This window comes from Leopardus geoffroyi, chromosome A3, assembly GCF_018350155.1.
Source record: "Leopardus geoffroyi isolate Oge1 chromosome A3, O.geoffroyi_Oge1_pat1.0, whole genome shotgun sequence".
Classification (NCBI taxonomy): domain Eukaryota; kingdom Metazoa; phylum Chordata; class Mammalia; order Carnivora; family Felidae; genus Leopardus; species Leopardus geoffroyi.
The window spans coordinates 133,220,625-133,247,906 of NC_059336.1; the positions used below are offsets into that span (position 1 = coordinate 133,220,625).

Genomic DNA, 27,282 nt, shown 5'->3' on the forward strand with positions numbered 1-27,282 from the left:
TAAGAGACTCTTAACCATAGAGAACAAACTGAGGGTTGCTGGAGAGAAGAGGGTTGGGGGATGAGCTAGATGGGTGATGGGCGTTAAGGAGGCCACTTGCTGTGATGAGCAGAATCGCTAAATTCTACTCCTGAGACCAATACTACACTAGATGTTAACTAACTTCAGTTTCATTTCTTTTTTCAAGTAGACTTCACACCCAGCGCAGAGCCCAACGTGGGGCGAGTCCAGTCGGACACTTAACCGACTGGGCCACCCAGGTGCCTCTGACTTGAATTTAAATAAAATCTTGGAAAGAAAAAACAAAACAAAACAAAACAAAACAAACCCAAATTCGTTTAAGATCATGAATCGATCGATATTGTTCCTTCTCTGAGAAACTGCTTGTATTTTTACCATCTGACACGGAAAACTCCAGTTCATTCTAACTCATGCTGACATGGTCTAATACAGATATTCTAAGGGTGATCCATGGACCAGGATAAGTCCACAAACTGTACGGTCCCAGAATGATACATCAGAAACAGAGTAAGCACTTGGGAAACAACTAGAATAATTTTAAGTCTGTTGAATCAAATAATAAAAAATTGGGGCTTATAGTTTGTAGGCTTTGGACACCTCTTTGGGTTTTCTTTTGCCTGACAAAAGGAATGCAGTATGAAGGAAAGAAATGTGCCTTGGGGTCAGAAATCCCGGCTCCACACTTGATGTGACTCGTCATTTGTAAAACGGAGCATACATGGAAGTCCTGTGGTGGGCAGACTAACAGCTCCTCAAAGATGTAAACACCCAAATCCTCAGAACCTATGAATATGTCAGCTTGCACAGCAAAGGAGACATTAGGTTGCTAATCAGCTGACGCTGAGAAAAGGGTGAGTGTCCGAGATCGTCTGTGTCAGCCCAGTATAATCACAGGGTCCTTAAAAACAGAAGAACCAGACAAGGAGATGCGACGACGGAAGCAGTGTCAGAGGGATGTGATGTGAGTCTCCCGGCTTCGAAGGGGGAAGGGACCACCAGCCAAGGAATGCGGGTGCCTCTAGAAGACAGAAAGGCAAGGAAACAGAGTCTCCCGTAGAGACTCCAGAAAGAGATACAACCTTCTAACAGCTCGATTTGTGCCCGGCGAGATCTGTGTCCAACTTCTGGCCTATAGAACCGTGAAATCACAAATGTGTGCTGGGGGCCCCTGGGTGGCTCAGCTGGTTAAGTGTCTGACTCTTGGCGCCCACAACCCTGGGATCATGTCCTGAGCCAAATCAAGAGTCAGACGCTCAACTGACCGAGCCACCCAGGGGCCCGCCTTCTAAGAATCTTAACAACAGAGAGGGTCGGTTGGTTGGTTTACAGGCTAAAAAGAGGGGATGGCAAAGAATGCGGCCCACGATTTTCTGAGAGGGAAAAGTCACAGCCGTCTTCAGTCTTAGTTCAATGGAGCGCTCACTTCTCTATGGCCAACACGCAGGTCCCGAGCAGAGCGCGGTCTGCAATCTTCAACGCCCCGCGGGCCTCCCCGCGGCTCCCTGGATCTCATCCAGCCCAGCCCGCGGCTCCGCACCTGACCAAAGTGATCGTTTCCTCTCCAGAAAAAAGAAATGATGCCGAGATCGTTTAGGCCTATACTTTCTCTTTTTGCCTCCTTGCTGCCTGCCGTGCAGAAGAACCTGAATCTCACCTTCTCCTGCTTCAGCCCGCTGGCTGGCGACTTACCAAAGGGCCTGGAGCGGGGGTGAGCCAGTTAAAGGACAGCCCTTTCCGGTTATTCGCACGGAGTCCACAGACACCAAGTTCAAGAACTCCAGCACGGCAGCCGCTGTCTACAAGTCCAGTAAGCTGGGCGCCGCCTACGACCGAGCTCATGGCTCCTACGCGCACCGCCTGACTCTACCGACACGCCCAAAGAAACGTATTCACTGGACCCTCTAGTGTTTCAGTTAAAATGAGATTTTTTTCCCTCCCCGATATAATGTGTCTTTGCATGGCTATCACAATACTTTCTCATTTAAAATAGGCTATTTAGTATTGTTAGCAATACGTTTACATCAGCCTTAAATATTACGAGGACCTTGGTCATCTTCTGGGAGAAAGAGTAAAACTCACACGCTTCATTCTAAGGGTCCCTACCCAATCTGACAATCTTACCTTGTCACAGAAGACTTTTATCTGGCAGTACGCCCGGTGCACAGGCTTGTTGCTACGGTTGTTATAACTATAGGTGTCAATTTGAATGTTAAGAGGCAACCCCTTCACGCCTTTCTGAGAAGAGAAATCTGTGCTTAAGCAGTTGACAGAGATGAAAACCTGCAGAGGGAAAAAACGGCATTGTAAGTAACGGGCACCAACAGTCAACCTTAGCAGAGCTTGTAAAAATACTAACATCACCGAAATCACTTAAATATGTTCTAAATGAGAGCTCAGCTGCTCACTTAAAAGAAACTTTTTAAAATAAAGGGTCTATTTTAAAACTACTTTTGGTCAGAGGAATGGCAGACCTTAAGGGAAAAAAACAGACAGCAGCTTTGAACCCCTGTCAATTTTCCCTTCCGGGATATTTGCTTAGCATCATACTGTGGAAGAGGCTGGACGTCCTTCTTGATGTCATTTTTAAATATGACCGATAGCCCACGTTCTCTAGGCAGCTGGTCTGGAGCTCAGTACCAGCTGAGAATCTGCCCGTGTCGTGTCTACACCACCTCTGATGGCCTGTAGTTCCCTATGCATGTCCTAATATTTGGGAATTTATGAGATCAGTGAATCACACTATTAAAGCGGCACTGGAGGTTGTTGCTTAGGAGAGACTCAAGTGAATCTTGGTACACCGAAAGAACATGCTCCATTTCCCTCTTTTTGTGTGTGATACGGGTTTTAACCTCTCATACGCGGTCACGATGCATTCGAGCTCCCTTTCAACCATTCAGTTTTAGAATCTGTATCTGGTGCGTGAGCACCACACAGTGGATACTACTGGAATTACAGTTTTAAAAATCGGCGCCTTTCAAAGACCCGAGACCCTTAGGCTGGACTCCTCCCAGTCCAGGGGCCTACAACTCCCCAGCCCTAACACCACGAACAGATCTACCACAACAGTGCAGGCTGCCACTGGCTGAACCAAGACCCAGACAGGGAGAAGGTTAGGCCAGAAAGGGGGGGGGGGGGCGGGGGCTCTGAGAATGCAGATAAAAGAGAAGGGGGTGGGAAGGGTAAGGAGAAAAAAGATTGTAACCGTAACGATGAAGATCTCACCGCTCTCTAGAAGGTTTGCAAATGCCGAAACAGGAGTTTTATTCTTGTTCTAGTCTATACATTATTTTCAAGAAGGAAAAGACCAAAACGCCCGAAGAAGACTGAGAACTTGTCCACATTAACAGACTGAAAAGTCGTCTCTCATTCTGTCCCTCAGACCAGGCTGTTTACCGTCCCCAAAACACACCTCGAACGTCCATTCCTGCCTCACATCTCTGTCCTTGTCCCTCCTCCTCTTGTGTCCCTCTGTCCCAGTCCGAGCCACCTCCACAGCTCCTCCCTGTGTCTCCCTCCACCTCTGCAGGCACGTGGGCTCCGGTGACACCTCCAGAGACGGCCACCACTCACCCCACCCGTGTCGTGAAGCCCACAGCGGTGAGCACCTAACGCTTCCAGGCCTGCACGGGGCACTCACTTTATACACACGCTCTCATTTCACAACCCTGAGCGACAGTTAATCCTTCTTTTCCAGGTGAGGCTCAGAGAGATTTTTTTTTTTCTTTTTAAACTGTCCCCAGGGTAGAAAGCAAAGGGCTGGAATTCATATCCGGGGCTCCCCCCTTTACACCTTGTGACCTCGCTTTCCCAAATCAACTTTGTACCCGAATCACCTGGCTTTTCTTCACTACCTGGAACGGTCTGCCATTTTTACACGCAGCGCCAAGACGCAGCAGGCAAGCCCCTTGCTCTCTACACGGCAGCTTCCTCGATACTCACGTAGGAGCACAGTGCCCGGCCTAGGGTTGCCTTTCCTAGCCTGCTACCATTTTACTTCCCATTTAACTCATTTTCGGTAAATAAACAAAATGCTTTCATTTTGAAAAACACCGCAATCTAGATATACGGGCCAAAAGCGGTACATAGGAATTTCAAATCCATTACGGAAACCTAGTGCTTTGACTTGGGTCTCTTTTCCTGTACTGCTGACCCTTGGACAACGCAGGGGTTAGGGGTACCAACTGCCCCCCACTACCAACAGTTGAAAATCCACGTGCAACTTCTGACTCCCCCCAGACTTAACTACATAAGAGCCTACTGTTGACCAGAAGCCTTCCCAATAACATAGTCAATTAACGCATATTTTGTCTATGTACTCATATGCTAGAGCCTTACAGTACCTTTCTCTTAATTTTTTCAGTTATTGCTAGGCTATGCAGTTCATCTGCAAGTTTTTTCAAATTGTTGCAAATTAAAAAAAAAATGTTTCCCATATATTTATTGGAAAAAACTGACATGTAAGTGGGCCCGCGCAGTTCAAATCTGTGTCGTTGTTCAACGGCCAATTGTATGCTGTTAAAAAACACTTCACGTACGATGTATAAATCTGAGTTAAGGAGACAGGCTATGGAAAGACAAAATAGGAAGGCAGACAAAAAGACAGAAAGACAGTAGTCCCTGTGAACATCTGAGCCCATCGGGTAACCGAATCACCGTTATTTTTTCATTTTATAACCAAATGGAAAATCTAAACTTCTCTGTCATACGAGGCCACATGGCTCCATTTATGACTCAAAAACAGCAGCCTGGGAAAGTTACACTTAACCCTCAACAATTCCAGGAAGGCTCTGACCCAAAGTGATATTCCATTTACAAGAGGATTTCACAGTAATCCAACCTAAAACCTAACCTCCCCTTGCTTCCCAGTGTCAAGTTTCTATTCAAAGCAAAACTAAGCAGGAACCAAATCCTAGGATCAGCTTGAACATGGAGCCTTCAGAGGGACATTACCCTTTTACTGAGGATTACTGGCAACTGCTCTCTTATGCACATTCTTCTACGTTTAAAATCAGTTCTTTCCAAACTTGGCGGTATTTCTAAATGCAACAGAGAAAAGTTCACAGCATTCCTAACTCAACGTTAAAAACCACCGCCTCGTCTAGAGAAATACGTAAACACGGCCGTAAACAGCGAACAAGATGGGCAGCGTAAGCATTCCAGGCCAGGGACGTGAGGTACGAGAAGGACGATGGGCCGAAGACCTTCAAGAAACGGGGGCGGTGCTCCTTGAAGCCTCTTGCTTCACGGCAAGAACCGGCAGGGCAGTCCCGGGTCCATGCTGCCACCACTGAAGGGGACACATCTGCTATGTGTAAGCCTCGACCGAAAACCAGCAAGAATGCAAAGATGCCTTGCGCGTGTGCTCTAGCAAGAGGTAACGTGGTCAACGGGAAGGGAAAGCCTTTGGTCTGAAAATGAAAACACTGGAGTTTCAGCTCCATCGCGGATTAGTGCCGTGACCATGGGTGAGGTCCTTACCTGTCAAATGCAGGTTGTATTAGAGGACGTTTGGGTCACTTTTTTTTCCTTTTGAAGTTTATTTATTTTGAAAAAGAGAGAGAGAGAGAGAGAGAGAGAGAGAGAGAGAGAGAGAGAGAGAGAAAGAGAGCAGGGGAGGGGCAGAGAGGGAGGGAGACAGGAGAATCCCAAGCAGGCACGGCGCGGTCAGCACAGAGCTGGAGGCAGGGCTCCAACTCCTGAACGGCGAGGTCAGGACCCGAGTGGAAATCAAGTCGGACGCTTAACCGACTGAGCCACCCAGGTGCCCCGTGTCTAGATCAGTTCTCTTGAGTCCTAGGATTATACTTACGTTAAAAGATTGTGAATACTTTTTTCTCTACTATGTATTTATTAGGGACAGTAATTTTGTGTAACACATTTATCAATTTTTTTTTACCAATCATGTAATTTTAAAAGTACCGTGTAAAGTTGCCACTTCGAGTAATTATATGAACTACTTGTACGGAATTAAGAATCTTATAAAGCGGAGGTTCATAAAGCATGGTGCCAGGAACATCAGCACTGCCTGGGAACTTGGATGCTTCGGGTCCCTGACTCAATCAGAATCACCCGGAGGACGTCAGCCCTTCCTGGAGACAGTAAAGCCACATCTAGAGGTTGTGCTGTCATTGGCCTGGGGTGGGTTCCAGACACAAGGCCTTCTTCAGGTGCTCCCCAAGTAATTCCAGCAATCAGTCAGGATAAAAGCCACGGCCGTCAGGTGATTAATCTTCTGTATACTTACTGCTTTGATCCACCAAAGGCCTCCTCTGACTCCAAAACTCGGAGGTGATTAAAACAAGCCCCAACATATGGTTTCCTTTCTTTAAAGAGTTCAGATATTCCTACATGTATTTATAGTATCCCATCAAGCTTTCTTTTTGATTGAATTTTTTTTTTTTTTTACAGAGGTATAACCCTATCGAATAATAATATTCATTCAACCAATGGAAGGATAAAGATTAAAGCATCTGCTCAAACTTACTATTCAGTAAGGTCATACAAATCGTCAGAAACCCACAGTTCATGAAATAGTGACCAGACAAAAACCTATTAAAACTCTATCAAATTTGGGGTGCCTGGGTGGCTCAGTCAGTTAAGTGTCTGACTCTTGATTTCGGCTCAGGTCATGATCTCATGGTTGGTGTGTTCGAGCCCCACGTCTGGCTGGGCGCTGACAGTGTGGAGCCTTCTTGGGATTCTCTCTCTCTCTCTCTCTCTCTCTCTCTCTCGACCCACCTCCTCCGTGTGCCCCTCCCTGACGCACACTCTCGCTCTCTCTCTCAAAATAAAGAAATACAGTTAAAAAAATATTTCAAACAATACTTCTGTTTATTCCTCACGTGACGTGCAATTTTCGCAGGGGCTGATGTGTGCGGGCAAACCGTGCGTTCGGGTGACCTGTGGGGTCACCCCCACCGAGCTGCCAAGCCCTGGAGACAGAGACAATGCTGGGCCAGCCCTGTTTCTGGTGCCTGGTGAGCAGCACATGCTCAGTAGCATGTATGTTTTTAACCAAAGAAGGACGATGCAGAGGGAGCGGTGAATAAATGGGGCTAAGGCGGCATACAACGCAGCCACTTAAGACAGCTGTCACCTGTCGGTGTAAATGAGGAGGCGGCTGGATTTTGTGTGTGAAAGGGCCCAACGGTGTTTCGGCCTTCGTGGATGCAACCCGGCAACCCCTCAGTAACAAGGCAGAGCAGCCACAGGTGGATGTCGTGGTGCTGTTTTCAATAAAACTTTATTTACATAAACAGCAGCTGGCTGGCCAGGGTTTGCAGAGAGCTGTGGTTTGCTGAGCCCTGATCTAAATAAACCATTCTCTAAGGTGCTCGAACACTAATTTACCCTTGTATCACATCACAGCGTAGTTAGGAGCGAGGAAGGATTAGTTCCCTTTTTGTGATTCAGTATTTCCACTTTCTATACAAGTGACTTCCTAAGAAGGAGCTCCCGCTGACGTTTCACTCTTCCCATGAACCACACATTTTATCAGTACAACCCACACCCACAGAAGGGACTAGGGTAATTTTAAGGGAGAAGTTTCTAGGGAATCTTATTTAGGAAGGTGACAAATCTTTAATCAGCAGCACCCAAAGCAGGTCGGAGGCCAAGTGTAGAAACGAAAGGCAGAGATCGCGTCCAGGTCTGGGGGGAGGGGGGGCAACAAGCTGGCTACAGTCTGCTCCTCGCAGCGCTAACACCGGGATGGGTTCTACCTAATGGGCGACACCCCGAATAAGCAGGACAACAGGCCAAGTCACCCAAATCTGGATAAAACGAATGTTCAGGCCATTGTCACTGTGCAGAGAAAAATACTTCCTAAGACGGGATCACAGAAAAGCTGCCAATATCTTCTCCAGAGGGTGGGAAAGAGGTTCAAAGAAAGAGGATTATTACAGGTTCACCTCCTCCATGGAATACACGCATGTGATAACCTCTTCTCTGTTCACACTTCCTTGTCACTGATTTTGAGGAGAAGTCTGATTTTATTCAAACAAATGAAACATAAATCTTAGAAGACGAGCATCCAATGCTCCCAACCAAAATCGCTAGGAGAGAGAAAAAAAAAAAAAAAACAACCAACCACAGAATAAACTGCTAAACAAGTCGAAGATGCTCTGCAAGATTCCTTTTCAAATGTCCAGCCCGTTTTTCTAATGTAGTTCCTCATTCTTGGCTGAGAATTCACGCACTTAAAACTTTTCGGAAGATTAAATTTTGTTTTCAAACCTCAGCTGAAAATGTGAGGAAAACAACAAAATAAAGATTGATATTATCAAAGGCTTAACTTGTACTGATTTTTTTACTCCAAATGCTTGCAAGTGCAGAACCAACAAGAAATCAGATCTCGAACTAATTTATGATGCTTTTTCCAGGAAGCTTATGGCAGCCGCGCACTATTGTTCCCAGAGCTGGGGGCCGCTGTCCCCGCTGTTACTTCTCAAAAGGGAAGAAGGGAGGGGGACAAAGACACTCGGACATAGTAAGCTCAAAACACAGGCTGCCCTCAGAGGTTCATTTCCCAGCCAGTGAAGCGAGGGCAACAGAGAACATATTTTATAAACCCGCAACTCACTTTGGGGGCTTCATTGACACAATAAACCAAGGCCCAATGCTGGTAAAACATGCTGATCGTCCAGTCTGAAAAGAGCACTGAGATCTGTGAGCTTTCACAAGTGAATGTGTGGGGAGAAACCACAGAAATCTAGTTTCACAGAAAGTGTTAACAAAGCACTTGAAATTTACCAGTCCAAAGTTACAAAAATTCTAAGTATTGAATCAGAAGCCAAATAATGAAACTGGCCGACTTAAGCACACTATATTAGGAGATTTTTCATGAACAAAAAGCCTGTTCGTTTTAAAAAATTTACCACAACTCTAATACTCATTCTCTATTATTATTATTCATGTACAAGAACCTGACATCCAAATAATATAGTCTTAATTTTTTTCCCCACTAAGAGATTTGGGTAGGGGCGCCTGGATGGCTCAGATAGTTGAGCGTCCGACTTTGGCTCAAGCCATGATCTCAGTTCGTGGGTTCGAGCCCCACGTCGGACTCTGTGCTGACAGCTCGGAGCCTGGAGCCTGCTTTGGAGTCTGTGTCTCCCCCTCTCTGTCTCTGCCCCTCCCCCCACTCATACTCTGTCTCTCCCTCTCTCAAAAATAAATAAACTTAAAAAAAATTTTTTTTAAATGAGGTCTGGGTAGAATTTTGCATATTTTTATAACATTGCTGCTAGAATGGTGAAAATGATTTTCTTTTAATTTTATAATTTAGTTTATTCAATGAGTGGAACAAAAAAGTAAACCTTTAGATTTGCTAAGACATGAACCACCCTCATAACAGCTGGGATAAAGTTTTCTTTTTAAGAGGTCTGATTTTTATTACTTTTTAAAACAAATTTGTTTGGGAGAGAGAGACAGAGCACGAGCAGGGGAGGGGCACAGAGAGAAAGGGAGACACAGAATCTGGAACAGGCTCCAGGCTCCGAGCTGTCAGCAGAGCCCGATGCGGGGCTCAAACCTATGAACCGTGAGATCACAACCGGGGCCGAAGTCGGACACTTAACCGACTGAGCCACCCAGGCGCCCCCAAGAGATCTGATTTTTAAACTAAAACAGTGTAACACAGTGTTAGGCTCATTACATGAGGGATCACGGGAACTCGTCCATGTTAACATCACCTCGATGGCCCAGAAAGTGAAAGAGGCTAGATAAATCATCATCACCGTCAGTGGTTCACTTCCCTCTGACGGAAGGGATCCAAATAATCAAGGCCGCCCAAACCCAACTCCCACCCCAGCTCATACCTCATTGTCTACTGACATCGCCCATGGATAAAGACCAAGGTCAACTGACAAAACTGCTCCGAGAAGCATTCCCTAATGACCCAAAGAGAATGACAGCCGTTTCACTACTTAGCAAGTTGTACTTAAGAAGCTCGCCTCCTCTCCCCCGAGACCAGACTCGGAGCTTCGGTTTGGGGCAAAGAGCCACATCTCTATACCCTTGTCACCTAGGCCAGAGAGAGGAACAAACAGGGGTGCTGAACGTGCCACCTCTCCATGTAACACTTCGGGGACTCTGCCACACTGTAAATGTAAGTGCTCTAAGGCCCTCGATGGCAGAGGTTGTTACACGGTTTTGAAATGTTTTCCGGTGTTTGGGGCGCCTGCGGGGCTCAGTCGGTTGAGAAGGGACTCTTGGTTTCGGCCCAGATCATAGCCTCACAGTTTGTGAGTTTGAGCCCCGTGTTTGGCTCTGCATTGGCAGCACGGGGCCTGCTTGGGATGGATTCTCTGTCTCTCTCTGCCCGCCCCCCCTGCTCCCCGCCCCTCTCCCTCTCCCTCCCTCTCTCTCTCTCTCTCTCAAAAATAAATAAACTTTTGGGGCGCCTGGGTGGCGCAGTCGGTTAAGCGTCCGACTTCAGCCAGGTCACGATCTCGCGGTCCGTGAGTTCGAGCCCCGCGTCAGGCTCTGGGCTGATGGCTCAGAGCCTGGAGCCTGTTTCCGATTCTGTGTCTCCCTCTCTCTCTGCCCCTCCCCCGTTCATGCTCTGTCTCTCTCTGTCCCAAAAATAAATAAACGTTGAAAAAAAAAAATTTTTTTAAAAAAAATAAATAAACTTTTAAAATGTTTTCCAGTGTTTAGTACATTTTTTGTATTTCTCCCAATGCCTCTTACACATCGGTACCGAATTAAAGGCTGGTAATGACAGAAAAACCACGGGTCTGCAAATAGCTACACAGGATCTCTAAATCGTAATTTAGCAACTGTCAAATCCTCACAGAACTTAAAATACACACAATACTGGCCCTCAAAAACAAAATACTCAATAAAAAAAAGCTAATCTCAATTTACACAGACTAACCCTTCTTTCTCCCAACCCCAAGTAGAGAGCCCTCTGGACAATAAAATGGCTACCAATCAGGTGACAAAATGAAACAAGAGACTGCTTCGGTGACATTAGGCGATTGCCAAGCACAGTTATCACTACGAATCTTACTCATTTATTCTTACTAAAAACTTTTCTATAGCTCACCACTGTCTACATAATAGCAACTAAATTCCTCAGCATTCAAGATGCTATAGGTGATGCTGATGGACCTTTCCAGTCATGTTTTCTACTGACTACTGCACTATTTCCCCAATGTCAATAATAGATGTATCCTTTTTTGCCCCCAAATGTTTGACTTCTTTTTCAGAGAGCGTAAGTGGGGGAAGGGCAAAGAGAGAGAGAGAGAGAGACAGAGGAGCTGAAGCAGGTTCTGTGCTGATAATAGAGAGCTCGACGTGGGGCTTGAACTCATGAACCGTGAGATCGTGACCTGAGCCGAAGTCGGACACTCGACCGACTGACTGAGCCACCCAGGAGCCCCTACATGTATCCTTTTTAAAAGAGAAAAAAAGTTCCCTAACCCCTAAACAGATATCCAGATCTTCGTTTGAGAAATACTACTCTATCCAAACAGCTGCAAGATGCTTGATCACAGGGCACCCCGAGAGCTCATCTGGTCTTTATCTGGACCAAACCTGACCCCCAAGCACAAACACTGGCACGGACACTTCCTGGCAGCAGGTATATGCTCTGCGATTTCCAACATACTTACGATTTTAAAAAATCTTACATGATCTTTTATGATTTTAAAAAAGCTGACAGTATTAGAAATCTCAAAGAAACTGAGCATTGGCCAGTATACTTGGCCAACAGACCCTAAGGTTTTGAGACACATTCATCTACAGGGTGTAGTCCCGGGCCTTGCTGGGGCGTGTCAGGGCCTTCGGGATCTGGCCCCCACGCCCCTCACCCCCCCACCCCCACCGGCTGCAGACCTCAGGCAAGGTCCGGTGGTCTCGGTTCTGCACTCCTACCTCCCAAGGCCATCGGCCCATCCCCGGCTCTGAATGCCTGGCCAGTTCCTACTATCCTTTCGTGGGTGGTAGTGTCCCCAACGGTCTCCTCTGACCCCCCCCCCCACCCCCCATTCTGAGGGAAGCTCTAGTACTTTCTGTTTTCTTCTGTCGATGGACCCATGGGTGGCAATCTCCTCCACTAAATTTTGAGTTTTCTGAGAGCTGGACCAGATCTGACTCATCTTTACGTTCCCAGAACATCCTGGCAGTACTTGGCCGATAAGAACCACACGTTCACTAAATAAATGACCCCAGCCTCTTCAACTCCAGCCAAATCGAACCACGTGCTGCTATGGTATTTGAGCTGTATTTATTGCCTTCTTACAACGTACCAGACTCTGGTCCTCAAAATAACACAGGAAATTGGTACTACTCTGACCCCATTTCACAGATAAGGAAATTGAGGCTTAGAGGTTAGAAACATGTTGCCCAAGTTCACAGGTTATTTATGTTCATAACTCTCCTCCAAGATGACCTGAACACCTAGGTCATCTTGGCGGACAGATTTTTACACATTCTGGACGTAAAATAAATATTTGTTGAGTGGATAATTAAATCGACTATACACATACCCTCAATTAATTCGGGAAAGATTACGATCTTTCGAGGCTCACTGACATATATCTACATCTATATCTATATAGAGAGAGCCGGAAAGAGAGAGAGAGAGAGAGAGAGAGAGAAAGAGAGAGAGAGAGAGAGGAGTTCTAGGGTCGAGATGAAGCCGCATAATGAGCCACGAGGGGATTTTCTATTGCATCTATCCACTTTTGTACTTGATAATGTTATCTACGGTGACCAGCTTTCCATTATGGAAAGTGCAGGTATCTAACAATTTTGCTTTTGATAAACAAATCTGTGACCCTTCACCCGCAGCCACATGCTATACTGACGGGTGTGGTACGGTCTACATTTTCTTCGATTCAAGTGTCATAGAAGACAAGTCCCAAATGCCGTTTTCTACACTACACAATGTCTGGGCCTCAATATGTCAAAGCACCTCTGTAGGCTAAACCATTCTAGCTGCCTCTTTTCCACCGAAATTCGCAACAGCTAATCCGTGCGGGGGAAAAGACAATAAGGAAAAAGAAAAAAAGCCCAATCAAATAGACTGCAAAAATATTCTGCAGATGTAAGCTCTCAAAGAGTCACATCAAGAGCACTCCCCTTAGCGGAAAGTACTCTTTTGCCCTAGAAATCGTCAGAGTTTTTCTAACCTCACTTATGACCTGTGTCATTACATAGACGGTGTAACCTCTTTTGAGGACAGGCTTTATGCTTCAATCATTTCTTTATTTCCTCACAGTTCTTGCACAGAAAAGTATAAGAATTTGCTGAACGAATGAATGTATAGTTAACAAAGACAACCCTCTGCAACATGACTTCAGAAGCCAGTTCTTCCACACCGTAGCAAGAGATTAATTGCCTTGCACGGACTTCCTAGAAGGAAATAAACTGGTCGATAATAACTGAAGTTAAAAAAAATCCTGGGGCACTTGGGTGACTCAGCTGGTTAAGCGTCTGACTCTTGATTTCGACTCAGGTCATGATCTCGCAGTTCATGAGATAGAGCCCTGAAAACAGAGTCCTCTGACAGCGCAAAGCCTCCTTGGGATTCCTTCTCTTTCTCTCTCTCTCTTCCCCTCTCCCACTTGTGCATGCGTGCACGGACTCTTTCCCTCTCAGAAGAAAGAAATAACACATTACGAAAAAAATCCTTCAAGTTAGAATGGTGCTTTGCTTTTGCAAACAAGATTACACACAGCAGACTTTCGGAAAAGTATCAGCATATGGATAACCTGACTACCTATGTCAATATTTTATACCGTCAGTTACGATGCACCGTTCGAGTGAGTGTCAACGGTCTGGTAATCGTAAGTAAGAAAAGACCCGACGGAAGGAAGAAAAGAAAAAAGAAAAGTCGGTTGATTTACCTATGGAAGACGCATCAAAAAACTGATAACTGAAAAATGTTTTCCACTTCAAAAATGTACTTATAGATCTGTCATATACCCTAAAAACATCTACCTTTAGCGTGAGCCTTACACACTTCAGAGTCTGGCTACTCAATGCCATTTAGCTCAAGAGAGACAGCGTTCAGTTGCGGCCGAGGCTCAGGCTCTGAAGACAGATAATAAAAGACACACAGGAGAGAGAGGGCAGAGACGAGGCCAGGACCAAACTCCGTGCTCTTGAAAGCACACTGGCACAACGCTGCACAGAAAGCTGAACAAGAATCTAATGGGAAAACAGTCCAGGGAAGAAGAAAAACAGGGAAAAAGTGACCCCCAAGTGGCTGTGAGCACAGGCTGTTTTTGGATCACGAGGCATGAAATTAAAGGTCCCTGTATTTTAAATCAAAGGGAAGTCTCCGTACCAACTTCCTACTGACTTCATATTAAGTCACGAGATTTAGTTGGTGACGTGGTCCCCTCAGAGACAGCCACAGCCACCCTGGATACAGTTGCAGTTGCCTCTGGGAGTTTTTATCACTTTAACCCAGTCTAGTATTAAAATTCAACTTAGTCAAGTATGGATATAACGTTTGTAATTTTATTCCTAGACCATAACTGATCTACAAAATTGAAAGTAGAAAACTCAGGACAAATTTTAGTTTCACTCTCTTGCACATCAGTCAAGGTAGCCACTCTAAAACATACCTAAAAGCAACTCCTCTTAGTCAGAAATCTCTACTGACATACGAAATTACAACGCGAAGTCAAAAGCGAAGTTTATTCCCGGCGCTCTTGGTTGGCTCAAGTCAGAAGAGCATGTGTGTGACTCTTCATCTTGGGGTTGTGAGTTTGAGCCCCATGCTGGGTGTAGAGAGCACTTAAATAAAAACTTAAAAAAAAAAAAGTTTTTTTTAAAAAAAACTTTTTCCTTTTTAACGTTTTTATTCATTTTTTTTCGAGACACAGAGAGCCAAGGTGTGAGTGGGGAGACACAGAATCGGAAGCAGGCTCCAGGCTCCGAGCTGTCAGCCCAGAGCCCGATGTGGGGCTCAAACCCATGAACCGTGGGATCGTGACCTGAGCCGAAGTTGAATGCTCACACGACTGAAACACCCAGGTGCCCCATAAAAACAAAGTTTATTCTCACCCTAAATCCGACAACACTGATTCATGAGAATAAAATCATCATTTTCCCAGTAGGTTGGTAGGAGGTTCTGTCAACTGAAGCCGACGGGAGTGGGAAACGGTGTAAACTAAGAAATCAAGATCCAACTCGTGGCTAAAGTCTGCGTCGACGCGAACATTTACTGAGCCCTGCACAGCAGACACTGAATCCAGATCAGTATTCTTTTGCCCAACCAGAACCCAACAAACAAAACCGAACAAGCCCTGACTGTCTTACTTCTGCCTTGTAGCTCCTCGACTTACTCCGTGTGCCCGCCTGATTAATGAAGCCCCAGCAGGCCTCAAAGGCTGAGTCATAAACTCAGAAGTAGAATCCAGTTCCGCTACTGACTCATCGGACCGGCCTCGGAGAGTCCTACCTCCCCACTACTCTGATGACACGAGGTCATTAAGAAATCCTACTACATGGAACTAAAAGCTTCCAAGTGTGCAATTGGTGTTTGTGTTGTTTCTCAGACTGCCCAACGACCATCAAGAGATAAGAAAACTGGAGGGCTGAGGGCGGGGAGGAGAGGGATCTGGGAAGAACGAGGCACGAACCTGAAACCTTCTCGCCTCTACGTGGGGTGTTTCCCTGAAGAAAAAACGAGGCCCCGGCAGTCATCGCCCTTTCGGTGGCCTCAGTGCTGCCTTCCCACACCACCCATATGGCACCTTCTGTTTCTGCAGACAGCAGAGAGAGCCAGGGAGAAAGTCACAAAGACAAGGAGAAAAGGAAGGGACAGAGACGGAGAAACAGAGGCAGAGAAAACAGAGAAGGAGGTGGGAAGAGAGACACATAGAGACGTTCCAGAGGCACCCACGTATTAACCTCCCTGTGTTATATCCTTTAAGCAGGACCTGGTGAACTTAAGGACACTTGGCAGGTACAGTGTTTTGGCACCTGTTGTCCCAAACAAGTAGGACGTTCGTTGTGAAATGTGCAGAACTGGACGCAGGTGTGACACAGGCAAACACAGACCACATTCCGGCATCTCCAGGTTCAGAGTAGGGCAGGTAAGCACATGGGTCATGAGGGCAGAGTCGGCAGGCAAGCAGACTTCCAATCAAAATCCTAATTATATTTTCCATTTTAAAAGAAGCTAAAGAAAAAGTCCCCAAGTGAGTAACGAATGTAGACAGCTCACTGAGATTTACTCAAGGATCTGGAGTCTCGCGTAGAGATCTGCCGTATGAAAGAAACCCGAAGTCCGGGGCCCCCTGCTGCCTTGGAATCGGTTCCAGGTAAATTCGGTTACTACTACGAACGTCAGGCCAGAGTCGAAGCTCTCTGATTTAGTTACAAGTAGCAAAACTGGTGGCAATGACAGATTTATAAAACCACTTTAGATGGAATTTCCAGGAAGGATGTAGAAAAGGAGGGTTGAGGTGACAAGCCGTCAAAGAAGAAAAGTTCTGTAGAGGAGCTCAGTGTTTCTTGACAGCGGTAGGGTGGTGGAAGGGGCGAAATTGGACCAAAAAAAAAAGAAGAGAGAGAGAGAGAGAGAATGAAAAACAAATTCAAGTGGCAGCACAAATGGTGTCTAAATAGACATGACGCTCCAAACCTGTTTCACAAGATACGGGTTTCACTACTGAACTAAAGCTTTCTTCAGCTGCCAAGTGTCTCCCTTGTCCAAGCAAAAACATCATGCACTTGGCTCTTACCCTCAGGCATGTGCTACAATAAATGTGTGCTATTGTTCCCTGCGGATTCTGAATTTCCACCAGGATTCGGTGCATTTTACGTTCCATCTGGACAAACCCCTTGCTTAGGCGACAAGAGTATGCCACGTGAAATACTTTGAGGCCAGAATCCCGCAAAAAGAAACGAAAGCTTCAAAGAGCAGCCTTCCTCACAGTCAGACCCAGGAGAGTTTCTTCGAAGCAAACCTTTCAGTTGCTAAGAGTTTAATCCGTATCAGCTAATTAAAGGCATTCTCCACATTTTCCAACCAGGAAAAACTTCTCGCCATTTCCAAACCTGATCAAATGAAACCCTTAAGACTATTCATTCCCTATAGAGGAATATGACTATCTTTCTGGCACCAAAAAAAGTTTATTTTTCACTTTGATAAATACGTACTGTCAACCTGCACAAAAGGAAACCCGTGGAGTCAAACGCATGACACTTCTGAAGCCTGTGTGGCCGCCTTACGTGGCTCTTTATTTCTTGTCCGTTTCCCCAGAGCTCTAAGGACAGGACACAGGGATAAGCCCGTTCAGTGCAGTCAGCCCAGCATCCACCTGAACACTAAAAGCCTCTTATCCTTCGTTTTAAAAGTAGCAATGCTTCCTGACTCCTCTCTAGGCCAGGGAGTATACGCTTTTGTTTTAAATCACACCTGCCTGCGTTTGATTGCAATTGCAAGTAAGGTATTTGACTCCCTTCTCTCCCTCCTCCCTCCCATTCACACTGGAAATTTAAAGCGGTGAAACAAACCAAACCTGTCCCTGCTTAACGCAACCAAACATGGCAACACCTTTCTTTAATAGAGCATTTAATTGATGCTTCACTAGAATGGAATCCCTGTAAATGCATGCAATATGCTCAGTCCAAACAAATTAAAAATTACTCTCACAATGAATTCCAAATATTACGCTTAGACAAAACAACAAACGGTTATTAAACTCATAAACCTGTATCCCACAAGCACCTACAGAAAGCTTTAAGTTCAAGTTACCGGGATGGTTACACCCCTCTGACAGAATGAACTCTGCCAGCCCCAATAATCCCTCCCCAGGAACTCCACACATTTCTGCCGAGACAAGAAGACAAAAGGGAAAGATAACCAGGGCTGCGTCCAAGCACAGGCCCCTCGCGGTAAAGCTGCTCAGGGCTCCAGTCCCCTAGGGGGGCTATGCATTCTATTTTAATCCTCTTTCTTTTGTAACATGAGCCTCTCTCCATGACACATAAAACATTTGGCTCAGAGCGATGATCCTTCAGAACGCCTTGGCGCTCCTTCTTAGAGCCGACAGATTAAACGTAAAAGCACAAAGTGCTCTCGCGGATGGGTGTTTTCCCACAGGACGGGGTGCTCTGGTTCTGCCCTATCTCTGACGGCTCCCTCGTTCCCTCCTCAAGGACCGTGGGGAGACAAAACGTATGTAGAAACTGATTTTGTCACCCCCCCCGCCCCCAGATCATGCCACCAAGGAAAAGGCATAGTTCCATCTATCCGCGGAAAGCCCGATCACAGACAGAAATGCAGCGCTGCCTCCTGAGAGTCTAACGAAGATGTGAAACAGCAACCCGGCTCCACGACGGCCCTGCAGGAAAAGGGCCGCACCTCCGGGTTGTCGCAAGCCACGGACGCGCAAGACAGTAACACGCGATCAGACCCCACGTGTGACTTCTTCTCGACACGGCTTCCTCTAGCAGGAGCCTGATGCCTGTCTGACAGCAAGTGCTTTGCTGTCAATAGTTTCAAAATGAAACCCGTGAACGGGAACTGTGCCACAACGCACCTTCTGGTGTAAAAATTCAGAAGTCACCACCGGAAAAGAAATCTGTGAGATATTTTGTATCCCTGGGGCCCACTCCATCGTTAAAAGGTCTGCTTAGTATTCGTGAAGCTCACAGCTACATCTCAATGATCAAAGAAATCCTGAGCTTTGCTTTGAACTGTAGCTATTTCCTTGTTTGCCATATTGTCTAGGTTAACTGTAATTCCGTACGTTCCTATACCATCAACACGGATCCGTCCCAATTAGCGTTCCTCTGGATCTCAGGGTCCCCTCCGAGTGGGCTGGCCCAATTTTCACTTGATTCCGACACAGCTGTCGTTTCTCTTTCTCTGTGGTTAAACATCACTTACCCAACAATCAACATAAATTACTTCCCGTTAGCAAAGTGTTCTTCTACTACAGGAATTTATACTAGTGAATCCATAATGCTCCTCTATTAACGAGAATTATTACCCTTTCAAAGATTTTACTGTTTTAATGTACTCTCCACCCCCAACGTGGGGCTCGAACTCACGACTCCAAGATCAAGAGTCGCACGTTCCATCGACTGAGCCAGCCGGGTGCCCCTATGGTTTTATTTTATTTTATTTTATTTTTTAATTTTAAAAAAATATTTTATTTATTTTTGAGAGAGAGAGAGAGAAGAATGCAAGCAGGGGAGGGGCAGAGAGAGGGGGAGACACAGAATCCAAAGCAGGCTCCGAGCTGTCAGCACAGAGCCCAACGCAGGGCTTGAACCCACGAACCGCAAGATCATGACCTGAGCCGAAGTCAGACGCTCAACCGACTGAGCCACCCAGGCGCCCCGGGTGCCCCTACTGTTTTAAACAGTCTTCCTGTCAAAAACACTTTGTGTCCATTTCAAGGTCTAGACTCTTGCCTGCTCGACAGCCGCCTGTGATGACCAAGTAGCAAACGTGCTCATCTAGAGGACCACGTGCATTTTTTCGGTACTGAGCAGCTGGCACTGCCACATGAAGTGCGATCGTAAGGCACCCCGGCAGCATTCAGCATAAAACAGACATTCAAAGAAGTTAATTCTCTCTCCCTAACTTCTTTTTCCTCTATTTATTTTAGATCTTCAGGCTTTGAGAGGCCCTTCCTTCATATCACTAACCAAATCCCAATGCTCTTATGAACTCTTAGATTTACAATCGAAGCAAGGTGTAAAACTCGAGGCCAAGATGTGCAGCCTACCCAGAACTAAGTATTGAGTGTTGGAAATACTGTAACTGAGGAATAAAACAGTCCCAATTTATAACTTATTTGGGTCTCCCAAGTCCATTTATAAAGTAGTATGAACAGCACACAACACCCTTCTGACTATAACGTTATCTATAACTAATGTTATAGTCAGAAGGGTTATAGTCTTCTGACTATAGTCAGAATCAGGATCTCAGGCTACCCTGCAAAAGCCAATTTAACCCACAGTATACCTGATACCTGAATTGCAATACTGGTATCGTCAGCCTCCATCTCGTGCAGTGCCCTGGTCGTAGAGGGCACTGGATCCTTGCTAACATCATGAGTCCCTGGGATGGGGGAGGAGCACAGCCGGCTGCGGGTAAAATCTTTATACAGCCCAAGAAGGGGCTTGTCTTATGCCACCTTCCTCATGCGCCCTCCTCACGTCCTAGTCCTCTCTTCCCCATGTGACCCATGCCCTCAGAACTCACAAATTCTAAACTTCTGCACCTCACCAGAGATCCACCTTTTAATGTTTCGAAGGCAAATGCTTCTCCCTGCCAAAATTACCTTAAGCAGCTGATCTCGGCTGTAGTCTGAAGGGGAAGAAATCTGATAAAAGTTATTCCACAAGGGGGGGCGCCTGGGTGGCGCAGTCGGTTAAGCGTCCGACTTCAGCCAGGTCACGATCTCGCGGTCCGGGAGTTCGAGCCCCGCGTCGGGCTCTGGGCTGATGGCTCAGAGCCTGGAGCCTGTTTCCGATTCTGTGTCTCCCTCTCTCTCTGCCCCTCCCCCATTCATGCTCTGTCTCTCTCTGTCCCAAAATAAATAAACGTTGAAAAAAAAAAAAAAAGTTATTCCACAAGGGAATATGAGTGGCCGATGAAGGTTAACTTATCCAGAGATTCCTGCCTCTTTAAAACATACCTGACTATCCAGACAAATCCAAGTCTGTGTGGAAGACAGGCAAATGAATGAAATAGGTCTGCACAGCACAGAGGTTTAGGGCCACCTGGGGGACTGTTCCTATGCTATTTCTGCTTTTCAAAGCAGCTTCCTCCTACCTGCCGCTAAAACTCATGATTTTTGACAAGTTTCCTAATATCTTCAAGTTCCTACGGTAATAGGTATATGATAACACTGATGGATGGAGTATATACAGGGACGATGTAAGATGAGTCCAGTTTGGGCAGTGTTTTTCCCAAAGTGGAACATAAGCCAAGGTGTTCAAGATTCAACCTGATATGGGATCAAAATAGAGTCCTCTCCAAAGCAAGCTGCAGAAACTACAGGGAAGATTCAGGTGTCAACACTGGGACAGAATTCTGGTTTTATTCATCCTGGCCTGGCCAAAAGGATGTATTAGATTTTTTTTTTAAAGATGTGTCAGGGACAAAAGGAATGCCATATATATATGTAGTATATAGTATATACTATATATACACTACTCTATATACTATATAGTATATACTATATAGTATATATAGTGGCATATAGTATATACTACATACTATATATACTACTATATATACTATATAGTATATACTATATAGTATACACTATATACTATAGTATATACACTATACACACAGTATACACTATATACTATAATATATATAATATATTATATATATATTATAGTATATACTGTATACTATATAGTATAATATATAGTATATATAGTATATATATACTATATATGTAATATATATGGTACACATATAGTGTGTGTATACTACATGTAGTATACATATATATGTATATATACACATATATGTACATATACACATATATATACGTATACAGTATACACACACACACACACACACACACACACACACAAGAAACCCTTACGTGTATGGGGGAGAATGCACTGGAATTAAGAATCAACAAATGTATTTCAACTTAGAACAAGTAAGTGGGCAAAAGAAAGTGGATACTTTTGAAAAAGAAGCAAAAAAAAGAAAAACAAACCTACACAAGATTCTGCACGTTTACTTGTTCACTCTAGCTGCCCTGGGGCATCAATTACTTTAAGTGTAAAAACAGAAAACATCCACTTGGCCAGGAAAGGCAAAAAATCTAGATACTGAATTCCAACACACGCTTGAAGCACATGCCTGCTATCAGCATCAAAAGGTAACGGCCTCGTTAAGAAATGGCACGAACTCTTTCCGGCAGCAGGCAAAAGCTTAAAGATCAAGTCAGCGTTGGGGGTCTGAAGGGGGAAATGAAACTGAACTTACCTATACCAATTAACAGGTAGCTATTAAGACTACTTAAGACACACCTCCAGCAATATTTCTCTTTAATACAAATATGCTGAAGGTCTTCCAGAATAAAAGCAGCCGTTATCCCACCCGTCACCTTGGCTTCACTCCCATCCTGGAGAGTGACACATCAAACAAACAAAGCACCCTGCCCACATGCAGGGCTTTCCGCCCAGCTCTCCTCGCACTCTGACAAGTGCTTATTAACCTGATGACGTGCCAACAGAAAAGAGGATTGGCCACCCTAGGCTTTTTGTTTTCCTAGGGGGATAGAGGGGAGTAAACTGAGGGACTAAACCCAAGGTCACAGTAAGTCAGCAAAGTGGGCTCAGGACTTAGATGTTCTCAATCACCTCTTCCACAATTTCTCAATTAGTCCCTAATGGCAAACAGGAAACCTATCCCTGGTTTGCTTTTATAACAGAAGCACCCGGAAGGCACACAGCCAACTGTTCTTGCAGGCTGCTGGGTCTTACTATGATATTTAATTTCAAAATAGCCGTAACAACCATGATAAAAAGTGAAAAGTTTCCTTTTCCTCCTAACAGCTCTTCTGCAGTGAATTTGTGGTTTAATCAAGCACCGAACTCTGGACTAAGCAACCTGAGGACACCTGTATAGGATCAAGGTGGTCAGGAGGAACACCTCAGTGCAACTACAATAACCCACACTTCCTTACAGACTGGCAGACCCACTCACCACATCCTCCACTGAGGACACGTCTTTGCCTTGGACAGGGTGCCCACAGTAAGAAAGGAAAGCAATCCTACCACAAAGTTAACATGGTCCTCAAGAATCCCGCTCGTAGGATTTTTTAAAAGCAACCCTAGGCAGTAAAAAATTAAATGATGTAATAATTAGTACCTGAGGCAGACTTACTCCATAATGGCTATAATTCTTGTTGAATAAATTAAACAAACAAACAAACAAACAAACAAACAAAAAACAAAAAGAGGTTGAGAAGGACAGGAAGGTTATCCTCAGTTCATACCGGGACCTTGATGTAGAAAAGTGCAACCAAGAGTAAAGAGCAGATTGACACTAACTGCCCCAAAATTTTATGTTTCTCTTGTGTTGCCTCAGCTCCCAATTTTTAAACTAATCCAAAGAAAAAAATAAATACCCAAACTCTAATAATTTAGTGAAAGAGGGATTATACTAAAAGGAATCTGTGGGAAGGGCAGAAATGACTTGAGAATATGTTTAATTTTTCTTAAAAGGGCCCCAAACTCCAATTAGAATGATCCAGGGGTGCCTGGGCAGCGCAGCCGGTTAAGCGTCCAACTTCGGCTCAGGTCACGATCTCGCGGTTTGTGGGTTCGGGCCCTGTGCTGACAGCTCAGAGCCCGGAGCCCGTTTCGGATTCTGTGTCTCCCTCTCTGCCCCTCCCTGGCTCGTGCTCCGTCTCTCAAAAATGAATGAACGTTAAAAAAAAAAAAAAAAAAATGAATGATCCAAATGACCATGTGAATTGGAGGTAATTCTTCACTTTAAAACCCCGAGAGAGGAGAACCTTCCACGAGCTGTATTTGAGAGCAACGATACGAGAGCACTGCTACCAACAACTTGTACTTAAGGGCCTTTCTGAAGAAGCTCCAACAGCCTCAGAGGCACCATTTGAATAAGCCCACGACGTGCCCGAAGGAGAGAGGAGGCAGGAATGAGCTCTGCAAATGACGGAACGGAGCACAGAGAATGAGGCGTCAGGCTCCACGCCGCACAGCGTGCAGTGACGGGCTCCCACCCACCCCGCGGGCTCGCGTGCTGCGCCACGTGTGGTTCTTTTCAGAGGACGGAGAGGGGTCAAGGGCAGTTTCAGAGCATCTGGCAAGAAGCTGTACTTCAGAAAATGTAAAATGCTGAAGAGAGAGGAAGTCAACCACCCAGCTGACGCTGACCCAGCGGAAGAGAGGGCACCGCTGATGACACAGTGGCTATTTCTTCTCCCAAAGTCTTGTCTCCTTTCCACGCACGGCACGACTTAACGGCTAGAACCCATCTTCTTAGCCGAGCCTATTCTCCTATTCCTGAGCAAAAGAATGAAAACACGAAGGGGCTCTGGGTGGCTCGGTCGGTTAAGCATCTGACTCTTGATTTCATCTTAGGTCATGATTTCACGGTTCATGAGATCGAGTCCCGCGCCGGACTCCACGCTGACAGCTCGGAACCTGCTTGGGAGTCTGTTTCTCCCCCTCTCTCTGCCCCGCGCGTCCACACGCACATATGCTGTCTGTCTCTCTCAAAATAAATAAATAAACTTAAAAAAAAAAAAAAAAGAATGAAAACGTGTAAAACCATAAAAAAAAGAGAGAAAAAGATCAGTTGTCAAATCATTAAACTCCTCCCACTTTTCCTCACGAAGCTGGAAACAGAAAAGGCCCTGAACTCCATTACCTACCTTTGCTTCGTCGTTTATGTCCCAAGTGAAGGAAATGGCGTTATACGCAATCTCCTCAATGTTACTGATGGTATTGAAGCTTTCTTTATAGTCAGCTATATGAGTGACAAAAGAGAGAAATTTGTGATTTCTGGTTCCAACACGAGATTATAGCAGTTCAAAGTACGATTTGGTTTTTCATATTATCAGCTCTGAAAAACTTAATTTAACATTTTGTTGGGTTGAAAAGCGTTCAAAAAATGAAGAAAAAAAATCACAGCGCTCTTAAAATAGAGGCAAGTTTATGTAGTATTTAATTTTTTCCCCTTATGTCAAAATTAAGATACTTTGGATTAAAAAGTTTCACTAACTATCCCAAGGTCACGAAACTGGCCCCGAGAGCCAAGATCAGAACTCAGTTCTTTTCATTGTTCTGAAAAGAGACCACGAAAGTTAAAAAAGACCAAAAAAAAAAAAAAAGAAGCAGCAGCAGCAGCAACACTCAGGTTAAGAGCCATCTTGCGATATAGATAATGGTTTTATATGAAACTTATATACACAGCAAGAGCCCAGGCATTCATTCTCATAAAGCCACTTCATTAAACATGGATCTGCACAGGTCTGCTGTTACACCCCGAGTGACGCATCTCTGGGTCTCTTTGAAGACAGAAGAGGCTAGCGGTGCACTTCAACATGCAACCAGGGGACACTGTCAGGTTAAGTGCACGCTAGCCGTTTTTCCTTTGACTTGTTTCTTTAGGGTTTTTGTCCGCCTTACTCTCCTTTACAAATGATCGGAAATCTCTTCGAGAACACATTTCACCTCAAAAACTCTGCAGACCAAAGAGCAGGGCACGCTTGCGTGAGCAGGCTACACAGCCTCTGGTCCCAGTGTCATATGGAAAGCCACTGCACGGGCCACACGTCCTCATGAAGGAAGTAAGGTTAAAAGCACTGATTCCAGGAGGCCGAGGACAGGGTTTGGAACAGATCAGTAGCTGGCATAAAAATTCAAATGCTTTCGGCAGGAAGCTGGTCACTGCCAAAAATAACTGGAATCAGAAAACTGGATGCGTGCACCTCTGGGAATAAAAGCAGGCTCCGGAGCTACTTACCGATATCAATGCATCTTTGTTTAGCTGTGTGCTGTCGGGAGTGCCAGTATTTCCAATGCCTTAACTGATCTTCTCGGCTTTTGTCTTCTGCAAAAACCACCATGATCACACTCTGTGAAAGAGAAGGCATTATAACACGAAGACACTGAAGGGGGAGGCGAGGATCTTTTGGAAAACTTAACGTTATATTTTACAGGTAAGGCTTAAAAGCGCAATTTTATTTTATTTTAGTTTTTAATTTTTTTGTAAATGTTTATTTAGTTTTGAGAGAGAGAGAGAGAGAGAGAGGAGAATGCAAGCAGAGGAGGGGCAGAGAGAGAGAGAGAGAGAGAGAGAGACACAGAATGGGAAGCAGGCTCCGGGCTCCGAGCTGTCGGCACAGAGCCCGACGCGGGGCTCGAACCCACGGACCGCGAGATCGTGACCTGAGCTGAAGCCGGACGCTCAACCGACTGAGCCACCGAGACGCCCCTGAAACCGCAATTTTAGATCTTCAGTTTGATGTTCTTCAGACTGGGGAATGCTAAGCTCTGACTAGCTTTCCTAGAGAACAGAACTGAGAGCAGAACTTACTCGGACTTTGCTGATGGGCCGCTGGATGCCCTCGCTGCTGTTCACCTCCTTCAAGGTGACAGGGTAGAACTGGCCTTTGTTTAGGTATGTCATGGTGCTATCTCCTGGCTTCTGTCGAAGCGACTTTGAGGCTTCCAGGGTATATTCAAAGTTGTTCCTAAAGAATGAAACAAAAGTCACAGATCTCTAATCCACTCTTTGGGAAGCTTTCTTTATGCTTGAGCTCAATCCCGAAACGCTTCAGTGTGGATGTATGCCAACAGAAAACATCCAACTGACTATGTCACATCATAAATGGCACTGGTACTTCTTCCACAAGAAAGGTTGTCTTTAGCGACACGGAAATCCTTCAATCTCTCATATGTGGGGCTACAAAATGCCTCCTAGAAATTCTATGAAGTAACGTGAAAAATTCGAAGTTGGGAAGCAAAGGATACTAAAGATACCCGTGACTAAAAAAGGATTTTGGAAGGAAATCTCCCAAGACGTGTTGCCAATCTGGTTGCAACCAGAAGACATTGCAAAGGTTGCAAACAGGTGGCTGGTAGTCCTCTGATTAGATCTGATGTGGTCTGCACCGCACTTTTTTTTGTCGGTTTTGCTTGCAATTTAACGTCTGGATGGGCATTCCACGATTCCCTACATTTCCTACCACCTTAAAGTAACACGCATAAATCTCCCTAAAGGTGTTAAATAACCTTCCTAGGCCAGATGTCGAAAATCACACCCATTTTTATAAATCAAGTTTTATGGACCACAACCACACCCTTTATTTACATGTTATCGGCAGCTGCTTTTGTGCTGGAGTGGCAGAGCTGGGCAGTTGCAACAGAGGCTGGGAGGCCCACAAAGCTTCAATATACACTATCTGATTCTTTACAGAAAAAGGGTGGTGACCCCTATCTGAGATCCTAAAGGCATTCGAGTCTGTGACTCCCGCTCCTTGAGGCAGGTCTCTAAGGGAAGTCTCAATTCCCACAAAATCCTAGGCTTTCAAATAAACGGGGTTCGCTTCAAAATACAACATACCCAAAACTGCAAAGAACGAAATTATAAAATGAAATCCTAAGCTCTTTTAAAAACCCTCTGGAGGTGTTTTTACATTTCCACAATTCATTTGGAAAATATTCATATTCCCAGTGTGTGACACAATCTCGTGAGGTTTTAAAAGAAGAGGTTGTCAGGTTAGAAAAAAAGCTGACCTCATTTATTTTACCGCTAGTGAGCCT

The 27,282-nt window shown here is 45.2% G+C and overlaps 1 protein-coding gene across 3 annotated transcripts in view; it reads right to left on the minus strand.

Moving 5' to 3' along the window:
- Positions 1-27,282, minus strand: part of GRHL1 (grainyhead like transcription factor 1) — a 56,180-nt gene that overhangs the window by 18,877 nt on the left and 10,021 nt on the right. For all 3 annotated transcript variants that reach the window (XM_045447757.1, XM_045447756.1, XM_045447758.1), the window contains 4 exons: positions 26,054-26,210; positions 25,481-25,592; positions 24,387-24,481; positions 2,143-2,301 (listed from right to left, as the gene is read on the minus strand). In XM_045447757.1, coding sequence (XP_045303713.1) covers positions 2,143-2,301; positions 24,387-24,481; positions 25,481-25,592; positions 26,054-26,210 — 523 coding nt within the window. The remainder of the gene's footprint in view (positions 1-2,142; positions 2,302-24,386; positions 24,482-25,480; positions 25,593-26,053; positions 26,211-27,282) is intronic.